General features: G+C 33.8%; 1 protein-coding gene across 4 annotated transcripts in view; it reads left to right on the forward strand.

Annotated features, from left to right (window-relative positions):
- Window positions 1-1,952: 1,952 nt before the first annotated feature.
- Window positions 1,953-11,973, forward strand: part of LOC109166045 (sodium/hydrogen exchanger 7) — a 38,004-nt gene continuing 27,983 nt past the window's right edge. Inside the window, exons 1-11 of one of the 4 annotated variants that reach the window (XM_019314930.1) lie at window positions 1,953-2,377; window positions 3,564-3,614; window positions 3,801-3,892; window positions 4,430-4,507; window positions 4,582-4,739; window positions 4,935-5,036; window positions 5,109-5,226; window positions 6,127-6,179; window positions 6,257-6,322; window positions 9,350-9,394; window positions 11,805-11,860. In XM_019314930.1, the coding sequence (XP_019170475.1) occupies window positions 2,179-2,377; window positions 3,564-3,614; window positions 3,801-3,892; window positions 4,430-4,507; window positions 4,582-4,739; window positions 4,935-5,036; window positions 5,109-5,226; window positions 6,127-6,179; window positions 6,257-6,322; window positions 9,350-9,394; window positions 11,805-11,860 (1,018 nt within the window). In that variant the 5' untranslated portion in view covers window positions 1,953-2,178. The remainder of the gene's footprint in view (window positions 2,378-3,563; window positions 3,615-3,800; window positions 3,893-4,429; window positions 4,508-4,581; window positions 4,740-4,934; window positions 5,037-5,108; window positions 5,227-6,126; window positions 6,180-6,256; window positions 6,323-9,349; window positions 9,395-11,804; window positions 11,861-11,973) is intronic. The other 3 variants (XM_019314931.1, XM_019314928.1, XM_019314929.1) reach the window with 3 other exon arrangements.

Below are 11,973 nucleotides of genomic sequence, written 5' to 3' on the forward strand. Positions count from 1 at the left end.
ATTAGGTGAAATGTCTTCATTACCCTTACTAAGATGAAAAAGTGTAAGGGAACAAGGGAACTATTCACAAAGCTTAGAGTACAATTCATTGACTTGGGTTGACTAGTCAATTACTAGTCCTCGACTATTAAATTTTCAGGAATTAAAGAATAAATTGTCAATTAGATTATGATTAATTACTTAATTAATCCCTAAATAGAATTCGGATTTACGGGGTGTCACATTTAATATATCTACACAGAAAATATATATTTCATACAAATAAATTAGGATAGCAAATGATTTCTATAACTACGTTGCTAGACAACGAGCAAATTTGCCCAATTAATACAAATCCTAAACACTGATATATAAGATATTTAAAGTTTAAGCACCGGATGCTACATCTACACATTGGCTATTAATTGGACAATTATTTTCTCGAATTCAAGCAATGATAACATAAGAAAATACAATCGATCTAACTCAATTCTTCAATTGCATTATATGATATTCGATGTTATAATTTATATAATTGTATATTGATCAAAATATTCTTAAAATATTATAAAAAATCTATTCTGTGCATCGCACGAGAGAAAATACTAGTAAGTTTAAACTTAAAAAATTGATGAACAAATTTAAATGTGTTTTTTAACGTTTTGGGCTATGGGCCGGTTTGAGCCAAAATCTTTATTGTTTTGTCTAGTACGATCAGACTCATATTTTAACTAAACTAGCCAATATAATTTAATTAATAACTAGATATTTATTGTCTCTTCTTCCCCCTAAGTTATATACTTATAGCACTTTCTCCCCCTGAATTATTCAAGTGGCTGTTTTTCCCCCTAAAATGTTAAATGGACATATTTACCCTTAAAATAAATATTTAAAATAAATATTTCATTTATTTTCCTTCTCCAACAAATTATGACAATAATTTGGTTCAAACCAAACAAACACTATAACAACCAAACCGAAATATTCCAATTATAATTTAGAATAATCGAAACTCGATATTTAGAGTTTATTAAAATCGTGAACTGGAACAGACGATTCATGTTCCGAACTGAAAAAATAAAATACATTTATTGTTGAATTTAGACTATTTAAAATAAAAAATAAAATTTTAAAATAAAGACGGTTCAAAATCGCGAACCGGATCCAGAATCGCCGATTCACGGTTCAAGATCCAATTTTTTTATTCATAATTTTAATAAATTGAAATTCAAATATTAGGTTCTAGATCTGAATCATAACCGGAAACTTTTAATTCAATTGCTATAGTGTCCGGTTCAGTTTGATCTGAACCATGGTCATCCCTACGTATACGCGATAATTTGTTGGAGAAGTAAAATAAATAAAATGTTTACTTTAAGGGTAGAAATGTCAATTTAATATATCAGGAGGAAAAACTACCACTTTTAGAATAATTGAGGGGGCTAATGTGCTTACCTAAATAATTGAGGGGGAAAAATGACTATAAGTATATAACTCAGGGGGAAAAAGTGCTATTTTCCCTTGTTTTGTCTAGTACGATCAGACTCATATTTTAACTAAACTAGCCAATATAATTTAATTAATAACTAGATAATTGACAAATCAACCTACTTATCCGACATTACTCAAAGCGAGACAGAAAAATGAATGTGAGGTAAGAATTTAAAAAATGCATAATGAGTAAAAGTCCTAAAAAATAATTTTCACTAAAATACGTCATTTTTCTACTGACCTAAATAAGTACTTTTTTTGGTTAATAGACAAACATTGAAAGCTCTGAAAAAACGACTTCCAAATGTCATTTTATAAAATTTATAAACGGACCCTTAATTACTTTGGAATAGGATGCCATTCGAACAACACCGTTTACTATCAATTCGGAATAGGATGCCATTCGAACAACACTGTTGAGTGTTGACTCTCAATTTTTTATTTCGATCATCCCCTTCAGCTCCACTAATACGAATAAAAATAGAAAAAATGTCACCATCCCACGATTTGAACATCAAATCAGTCCAAACATAGCAGCGATATATTGATAGTTTGATAGTGAAGTTTCATGGAAGCCAGTTTTTCATGTTCCACAGCCATTCGTGATTGCGTGCGTCTCACACTCTCACTGATAGAATCCCCAAGTCAACGACTTGAACTGTAGAATATTGAGCTTGAGCTGCTGCTGAAGTGGAAGAGGAATCTAGCATGACTTCCATGCTGGTGACGACGCCGTTCAGAGTGCTGGAAGAGGGGAGCTCGGCTACCGAATACAATCCAACGGACGCGGTGATCTTTGTGGGTATCAGCTTGGTGTTAGGAATCGCTTGCAGGCATGTGCTGAGGGGTACCAGAGTGCCCTACACCGTCGCTTTGCTCATCCTGGGCATTGGCCTCGGAGCCTTGGGTAGGTTGTTTTTTTTTTTTTTTTTTTTTTTTAATAAATAAAAGAACTAGATGACGTCTTCTGCTCATTTGATTTGTGGTTTTTTTTTTGAGCTAGTAATCAATTGTTTGTAATTGGAGTGAAACTTTAAGTTGTCAAAAGGCGTAGCCTTACAAATTGAGTCTCAAAAAATAAGAAAAGCAAAGCATTTGGAGTTGGATCGTCATTTTTTTTTTTTTTTTTTGCTGTTCAGTTGTATAGGTTTCATACTTGTTTTGAACTAATAATTATTTGGTCATACGTGGAGTAAAATTTGAAATTGTCAAAAGGCATCACCTTGTAGATTGATTTCGGAAACGAGAGAAAAAAAGCAAAGTATTTGGACTTACATGGAGATTTTTTTGCTATTTACTTTATACTTGTTATGAATTCATAATGCAATGGTTTGCATGTGGAGTAAACATTGGAAGTTGTAGAAAGGCACATTTGATCTTGAAAAATGAAAAAAATAAAAATAAAAATAAAAATAAAAGCAATTTGGAGTAGGTCTACACAATTTTGCTGTTTACTTTTTCTTCTTATTATGAACTAATAATGAGTTTGAGGTTGCCAAGAAGTCATCCATAAATTTTATTTAGAGAGGGGAAATTGCTTTATGCAGAGAATGCTAGGCAGATTGAGAGCAATACATTTGACTACATTGGCTATTGAAAATTAGTAGATCTCTTTTTCTTGTCATTAGTATCATAGTATATCTTGGCTGCTTAACTACTATTTTGTGGAAATAGCTTATGCCTAGACCTAAATGGCACCTAAATTCCTAGTGTTCCTCAAATATGGGCTTCACTGCTTCAGGGTTCACAACTGGATGTTACGTAGTTGATTGTCAGTTAGAGGAAATTGGGAATATAGATTGCTGTCACTATTTTTTTTTGGGTTTATATATTTATTTTCTGAATTTCTTTTTCTGTCTGGGTATTTCCAACCTTGAGTAGAAACAAGTTTTTCTATTATTAGTTGAGTCATTTTACTTGATCTGTGGACATAATTTTGATGCACACACATATACATACATACATACATGTGTCTGTGTGTGTGTCCTGCGTGCGTGCGTGTGTATGTATATATTTTCAAGATCGGGTTGAATTGCTATTAACTATTATATTCTACTTAAATGCTGAACTCTTTAGTATTACCAATTGTGCAGATTATGGAAAGCATAGTCAGTTGGGAAAGCTTGGAAATGGCATTCGAATCTGTAAGTGCAATTTATTCTCTGCACCAGTTGAATTCAATTTTCTGCTTGTGCAAATGTGCAATTTATTCTCTTCCCAAATTGAAGTCAGTTTTCTGCTTTTTGTCATCTACTGGCATAATGTTGAACTATTTTGGCTTCACTGTATCACTTCTTTTCCCATAATTATCAATAGCTTCTTGTCTACAGGGGCAAATATTGATCCTGACCTGTTGTTGGCTGTTTTCCTTCCTGCACTTCTTTTTGAGAGTTCATTCTCAATGGAAATGCACCAGATAAAGGTTAGAAACCTATTCATTGAATTGTTTGATTTGTTTCTATTTTTTCCTTCCACACTATCTTCGACGAGAAATGCCAAGACCTGTGGATAATCATATTTTTTTTTTTTGAGCTCATTGTGCATTTGGTCCATCCAAATGTTACTCCTGTTTACCTTTATTGTTGTTGTTATTGTTATTTGGTTTCCGGCACATTGTACATTTGGTCCATCTAAATGTTACTCTTTTTTTTTTTTTTTTTCCCTGTTGTTGTTGCTGTTATTTGTTACTCCATAAGCTAGTAATCTCTTGTACCTTGTATCAAGTCTGTTATGCTATAGAATCATTCTTTCTTGCATTGTTGAGGTGCCCAGATTGGATGTATAAAATGCTTGAACTTCGGATGACATAGAAAAGTACAATTTTTTGACCTATTGCTATGCAATCTGATTATTACCTTTCTGTGGGTCAATAAAGATGTAATTTACTGATTGGTGCTTCATATGCTATTTGACTACTTTGTTAACTTTATTTATTTGTTTCTTTTTAATGTTAGTGCAGAGGTGTATAGTACAAATGATTCTACTTGCTGGGCCTGGAGTGGTCATTTCAACCTTTTTTCTCGGATGTGCTCTAAAGGTTTATTTAGTCTTATTTTTCTGATCGTATAAATAAATCTTTGGGTAAGTATTTGAAATAAAGACAAATTGCAGCTTACTTTCCCATATAACTGGAGCTGGAAAACAAATTTGTTGCTTGGGGGACTCCTCAGCGCTACTGATCCTGTTGCTGTTGTAGCCTTACTGAAAGAACTTGGAGCTAGCAAGAAATTAAGTACCATAATTGAAGGAGAATCCCTGATGAACGATGGGTAATTCATTCCTGTTGTTTCATTATGCATTTTAACTGAAGTAACTTATCAAAGACAGCACCCAGATTTTTCTTTATTTTCAGCCAATGGTTGGCCATTGTAACATTCAGGAATCATTTGTTCCCTTTCTCATCTTTTATTCTTTTTTTTTTTCCCTGACTTTTTCTTTGAGTTTAATTAGTTTTGCCCCTTCAGGACGGCAATTGTTGTATATCAGCTGTTTCTCCGTATGGTTCTTGGATGGAGCTTTAACTGGGGATCTATAATCAGATTTTTGCTACAAGTCTCCCTTGGGGCGTATGTATTTCTGGCTCTAATTATGTATTTTCATAAGTACTCTTGTCTGATAATATCTATTCTTCATTTCAGAGTGGCCATTGGTCTTGCCTTTGGAGTGGCATCTGTTTTATGGCTGGGATTTATTTTCAATGACACAGTGATAGAGATCACACTGACACTTGCTGTGAGCTATGTCGCTTATTTCACTGTATGCCACTCTTCAATCTTGGGAACTCTGAGAAACTTCTTTGTGTGCTTATCTTTGGATGGGAAATAAATCAAATAATCTCATATTACATATGTATTTGCCTTATTTGATTTCTGTGAATTATATTGTATATCATATGCTTCATTTTGGTTTTAGTCTGAACAAGTTTGCATTTGTTATCATTTGAATAGATGTCTTGGGACATTCCTTCATCCGTGATAGAAAATAATCATAACAATTTAGTATCCATTGTGTATGTGAAGCAAAATGATTGAAGTACAACTTACTGATAATAAGAGTTTATTCCACTTTTGGTCTCTCAATTATTGTAGTATTTCCACTATTGGTCCTTGACTTTGATTTGTTTGACTTTTAGTTTTCGATTTTAAAATGTTCCACTTTTAGTTCAAAATACCCAATATTCCCTCACATAGTGAAAACCTCACCCTATTGTATTTAAGGGAATATTGGACTAAAATTGGAATGTTTTTTAAAGTTGAGGATTAAAAGCGGAACAAATAAAAGTTGAAGACTAAAAGTGAAAATGCCACTATAGTTGATGGATTAGAAATAGAATAAACTCTTGATAATAATATGGTGTTCTCTTTACTAAGGAAGTACATGTATGCTGGGGCTTCTTTACTGCAAAATCAGAACACATTTTCTGAAACTGTATTTTTTTTATTTTAAATTTTTGTTATACAAGAGATTGAGAGAAAGAAAGAACCAACCATTTGAGAAAAATAGACAATATTTTTGTGCTGGCCTTAAAAGGAAATCAAAATATTATTCGGTTACTGGGAACATCAGCATAGAGTTTATCATTTCTGTAGTTCTTTACGTCTTTCTAGCCAAGTTACAATGCCTTGTATAAAGCTAATTGCAGCTCCTATGTAACAGGCACAAGAAGTGGCTGATATTTCTGGTGTGTTGACTGTCATGACACTAGGAATGTAAGTATTGTTGATTTATATATCATACAAGTCCTAAAACATCAAAAAACACTCAATGACATGGAATGGAAAAACAGGTTCTACTCTGCTGTTGCTAAAACTGCTTTTAAGGGTGAAGGCCAACAAAGTTTGCATCATTTTTGGTAAATTTCCTACCTTCAGTCTATGGTGTGAAATTTATGCACAATATTTACTACAAAAGTAGCAGAAAATGAGCACATGAAAGTCTCTCTAAGTGGAAGACTTTTGCCAATTCAACCAAGTGGCTACTTCCTATTTTCAATTTTATGCAATTCTAAGCATTGCATAATATAAAATATAAAGATTGCAATACCGAACTTGAAAGAAAAGGAAAGTGTATCTGTGTTTATAGTAGATCAAAACTCCAAAGGCTTAATCTTGCTCCCCTTGGGATTTCAATATTTCACTATCTGTGACCTTCTTCAAATGATGGTGAAGAGCCAAACTATCTATAATGAACATAAATCTTTAATTCTAAGGGAAACTACTCTATCATGATGGCACAATGAAATGGGAACTTTCTTATAAGGAAATAGTTGTTCCAAAACAGCAGAGTGAACGCCAAGTCTTTCTTGTTAGGGTCACTACTATATCAGAGTAGCATGATAAACAAAAACCCTTTGTTGTAATGGTCAAACATATGGGTACTCTTGGGTATTGGGATTTCTCAATCTTCATGCACAATCCACATGGTTTACAATAGAAGTAAACAATTTGCATACACTTCAAAAATACTCTATAGATTTGTGACGATCAAAAGTAGTAGAATATATGGGTATTTCAAGTTTTTCTCAAGCTAAGATGATATACCAAGAAAACAATAAGGTTTTGTGATAATGAATTTGCTTTTGGGGTTCATGAGTTATATGGGCTTGAAATGCGTCCCTTATAAAATAAACGCCCTTGAAGAAGTTGAAAAGGAGGGTGGCTGGTCGGGTCGTTGCGAAGCTATTGCATGATAGGGCTTAATTTGGAGTCATTGGAAATTTATGTATCTAATTCAGCCCAATCTATCCACATTGCTCAGGGGGAGCCTAGTCTGGTATGTAAACTTCGTCGTTCTTTATACGGTTTGAAGCAATCTCCACGGGCTTGGTTTGGAAGATTTAGTTCTGTGGTGTGTGAGTTTGATATGACCAGAAGTGCAGTTGATCATTCTGTTTTCTATCGTCATTCTAATGGGAAATGCATATACCTTGTAGTATATGTGGATGACATTGTTATTACAAGGAGTGATCAAGAGGGCATATCTCAGTTGAAAGAGTATCTCTTCAGTCGGTTCCAGACCAAGGATTTGGGCAAGCTGAAATACTTTCTCGGAATTGAAGTGGCTCAATCTAGTAGTGGTGTTGTTATTTCTCAAAGGAAGTATGCCTTGGATATTTTAGAAGAAACTGGAATGTTGGATTGTAGACCGGTGGATAATCCAATGGATCCGAATGTTAAACTCCTACCAGGACAGGGGGAGCCATTGCCTGACCGAGAACGATATAGGAGATTAATTGGAAAGTTGAATTATCTCACGATCACACGACTGGATATCTCTTTTGCAGTTAGTGTGTTGAGTCAGTTTCTTGGGAATCCTTGTGATTCTCATTGGGATGCTACTGTTTGTGTTCTAAGGTATATCAAGAGAGCACCAAGACAAGGTTTATTATATGAAGATAGAGAACATTCACAAGTTGTTGGGTATTGTGATGCAGATTGGGCTGGTTGCCCTTTTGACATACGCTCTACTTCAGGTTATTGTGTTCTCATTGGTGGTAATCTCATATCTTGGAAAAGTAAGAAGCAGGATGTTGTTGCTAGGTCTAGTGCTGAAGCGGAATATCCTTGCCACGTGTGAGTTTATGTGGCTTAAAACTACTACAAGAGTTGCAATGTGGCAATGTTGCTCAAATGACATTGATATGTGACAACCAAGTAGCTCTACGCATCGCATCAAATCCTGTTTATCATGAGAGGACTAAATACATCGAGGTTGACTGCCACTTCATCAAAGAGAAGATTGTGTCAGGGTGCATCAAAACCAGCTTTGTCAATTCTGCAGATCAGTTAGCTGATATCTTGACAAAATCCCTTAGAGCTCCTTGAGTTGGGTATATTTGTAACAAGCTTGGAGCATATGATCTATACTCTCCAGCTTGAGGGGGAGTGTTGAAACCCTAGGCCTGTTAGGAGTGGGCCCATTAGGTTATAGCTTTCTCTGTATAAATTATTGTAATCCGTACATCACTAGTAATGAGAAATAGATGAAACCTTTCATTCTTTCACAATGTCAAATCCCATGATTTAAGCTTCTTCACTGATCTGTGCATTTACTGTCTGATTAGCTTGATTTGCTGTCCAAATTTCTTGATTTCCATTCTTGTGTTGAATCCCCCTTCTGCATGAGTAAACCACCCATTTCTTGGGGTGTGTATTACAAACCAAGCCTACTTTTACTAGGAAGGTCTAGACTCACTAGAGTTTCCTATTATTCAACGAATCCTTTTACAGGCACATATTAACTAGAGTTTATGCCCAACCTGATCCATTAAGTCTTTGCCAAGTTGCAGACTTGGATCAAGCAATTAATGGGGAATCTAGAACCAAAAAATGCAAAACTATAGACCATGCCTCCAGGAATGCAGCAAGTGATCAAACAAAGTCTTCCTTTAGTTTGTTGAAGTCCTAAAGTGCTAGTGTTCTCAATCATTGAGAGCACTTTAGAAAATTGAAGTAATTGGATGGGGCCTCAATGGGATCAATTTCCCCTAATATCATATTCTGAAACTCAACCTTAGTCACTTTAATCTTTGCTTTTATAAAATTTTTGGGTCATAACGTAAAGTAGGAGTCATCCTAATTTATCTTTTCTTTTGCGCTGCACATGGTGAGCCTTTTCACCTATCTTAGTTAAGGAGACAAGGCTGTTATGTACCCCGCTTCTTGCACTTATGTTTTTGTAATCAACAAAATAAGTGTGGGGTGCCATGCCCCCTCACTTCATGGTGTTGATTTTATTGGACTATAAAATAGCCAGTTATACTAATAATATATTATAGTGCATAATGATAAAGCTATGCCCATAAGCCATCAGTTTTCGAACAGTATTTGCTTGATCAACTTTAGAGCGATTTTTTATTAATATTTTGCTTTTCTTTCAGGGAAATGGTTGCGTATATTGCTAACACATTAATTTTTATCTTAAGGTAAGAATACTTATTGGCATTCTTTCTTATTTCTATTGTGATTATTATCATCATACATACTACTTACTACTTAGCTTCATCACTGTTATGTTGAATTTTGTATTATTATTACTATTATTTATTATTTATTTATTTATAGATTCTTTGGTACATCAAAGTGGATGTGGGATTTGATGTATAGTGTTATAAGGAGTTCCATATGGCTCTGTTGCTAATATATCAATGGTCATCTTAAGGGGTCAACTTCATTTTTAGTGGGATTTTCTGTTTCGTAATCTTCTCATGAATGTTATGTAACCCTAAAATAGTCTTCGTTACATAATCCCTTTCTCTTGAGGTGTGGCTGACACCTCCTTTCTTTCATTCTTCTATACCCTTGCAATGACTGGTAATATTCCTCTAAAGTTATGAACTTTACTGGATTTTTAGCAATTTAACGGGCTTTAAGTGTAACTATATCCAACCTTTTTCTCCTTGTATGGAATTCATTAAGGCATGTTGTGTATATTTGATGTTTTGTTGAATAAAGTAAAAAATCGTGTTTATTTGTTAAATTTAATGCATTAATTTATTGCTATGTTGTTTGATTCAGTAATTGTCCTATCTTTCCTGCCTCTTTGTAGTTATATATTGTTTTAAGTAACAAATTGGAAGCCCCCTTTGAGTGGAAAATCACAACCACCGTTGGGAAGGCAGAAGATTTGTTCATTAAGCAAGAGATGAGTTGAAAGAGAATTGATAGATTGATTACCTGATTACTAGGTTGGTAAAGACATTATGGAAAGATTATATTAGCCCAGTGTTTTTATATGGCTTGAGAGTTAGGTAAGGAAATCTCTTGATATTCAACATGTGCTAATTATGAAACTAACACTCTCCAATAAAACCCATGACCATTGAGTTTTTAGCATGTGATAAATAACAAAATTTGCAAAACCTTAATTTGCCAATTATTTAAGAAGATGTGGTACTTTGTGGGTTTGTGTGCCCCTTTGTCTGCCTGAAACTTCTATTTCATTTCATTTTCAGGATTTGTTTCTTTGATGATGTCTTGGCAAAGAAACCTATAACTAAGTTTGTAATAACACATAACAACTGCAGCTTTGACCAATTTTCAGATTCCATTCGTATGATATATCTTGTACATTTTTGTGAGACACAGATAATGAAAAGTTTTTGTATGCTAGGGAATTGTTGGCTTTTAAGATAGACCCAACTATGTCATATTTATGCTTTTAGAAATTAGTGTACATCTGTTATGTTCTCCTGTCACGGGCATGAAAACATAAGGAAAATTGAACAAAGAATAAGGGGGTATTTGGTTGGATGGAAAACATTTTTCATGGAAAATGTTTTCCTAAAAGTGAAGGAAAATGATGTTTTATGTTGTTTGGTTGGAAGGAAAACTTTTTCCAATGGAAAAAGTTTTCCTTAAGAACAAGGAAAACAAATTCCTAGCTTATGCTAGGTATTTTGTTTTCCATGGAAAACTAATATGACAATTTTACGCTCACCATTCTTTATTAATTACTCTTATTATTATTATTATTGTGTAGGGTTATATTTGTCATTATACTCATTATTCCTTACCCTTCCAAACTCAACCAAACAATGGAATTCATATTCTCAGTAATTTCTTTTCCACCAACCAAGCAATGGAATCTGTTTTCTTGGAATTTATTTTCCATGGAATTTCAATTCCATTTCCCTTCAAATATTTTCCAGCGAACCAAACGAGCTGTAACAGTTGAAAAGGAAAAGAAGAAAACACTGGGTTTGCTTGACTACTTGAGACCCAAAACTCCCTTTGACCCTTTTTGGGAATAAATTGCTCCTTTTCATTATTCTGAATACTACTCCCTTTTTATAGGGTAAAATACAACTCATAGAATGGCTAAATAAGCTAAGTAATCTGCTGAAATCTTTTAATTTACTTTTAAATAATTAAACTATCTAAATTAATTCGAAGACTAAGAATAATAAGTTAAATAACTATTTAGTAATTTCTAAATAACTATTTATTAGTTTCTAAATAACTATTTAGTAATTTATTAATATCTAAACTATGTGATATAATAAAATAAGACTTCCTAAAAATCATGGTCCCAAGCATGTATGCAACTTAAGTGAACATGGAGGCTCTCTTACAATGAAAGAAGTAAAATATCCGAAGAGAGGGAATAAGAATCAGTAAAGAAGTACGTCTGTTCACTCTGAGAATACTTAAAAGTAATACTACTTTGGTGGATCCTTGTTAATATATACACCCCTGCCAAAGTGTTTCAATTATCTCATTTCACAGCAGGTTTATTTTACATTTTGTAAGTTGTCTTTTCAACTATTTGGGTTTAAATGATATTTTATTGCCTTAACTATACCACATATTTTGATCATTTATTTGTTTTCACAGTGGGGTAGTCATAGCCGATGGCATTCTCAGAAGTGAAAACTTTTTCAAAACTCATGGTATGCTACTAGAATGTTTTGTTTTCCTGGATAGCATTAGTGATCACTAGCTCTTTAGCATCACTGCAGTGAATTGTAGTTTGTTAGTTTTCTTGGCTTTCCTACTTTGGGTG

Source organism: Ipomoea nil, unplaced genomic scaffold (assembly GCF_001879475.1).
Source record: "Ipomoea nil cultivar Tokyo-kokei standard unplaced genomic scaffold, Asagao_1.1 scaffold3084, whole genome shotgun sequence".
Lineage (NCBI taxonomy): Eukaryota > Viridiplantae > Streptophyta > Magnoliopsida > Solanales > Convolvulaceae > Ipomoea > Ipomoea nil.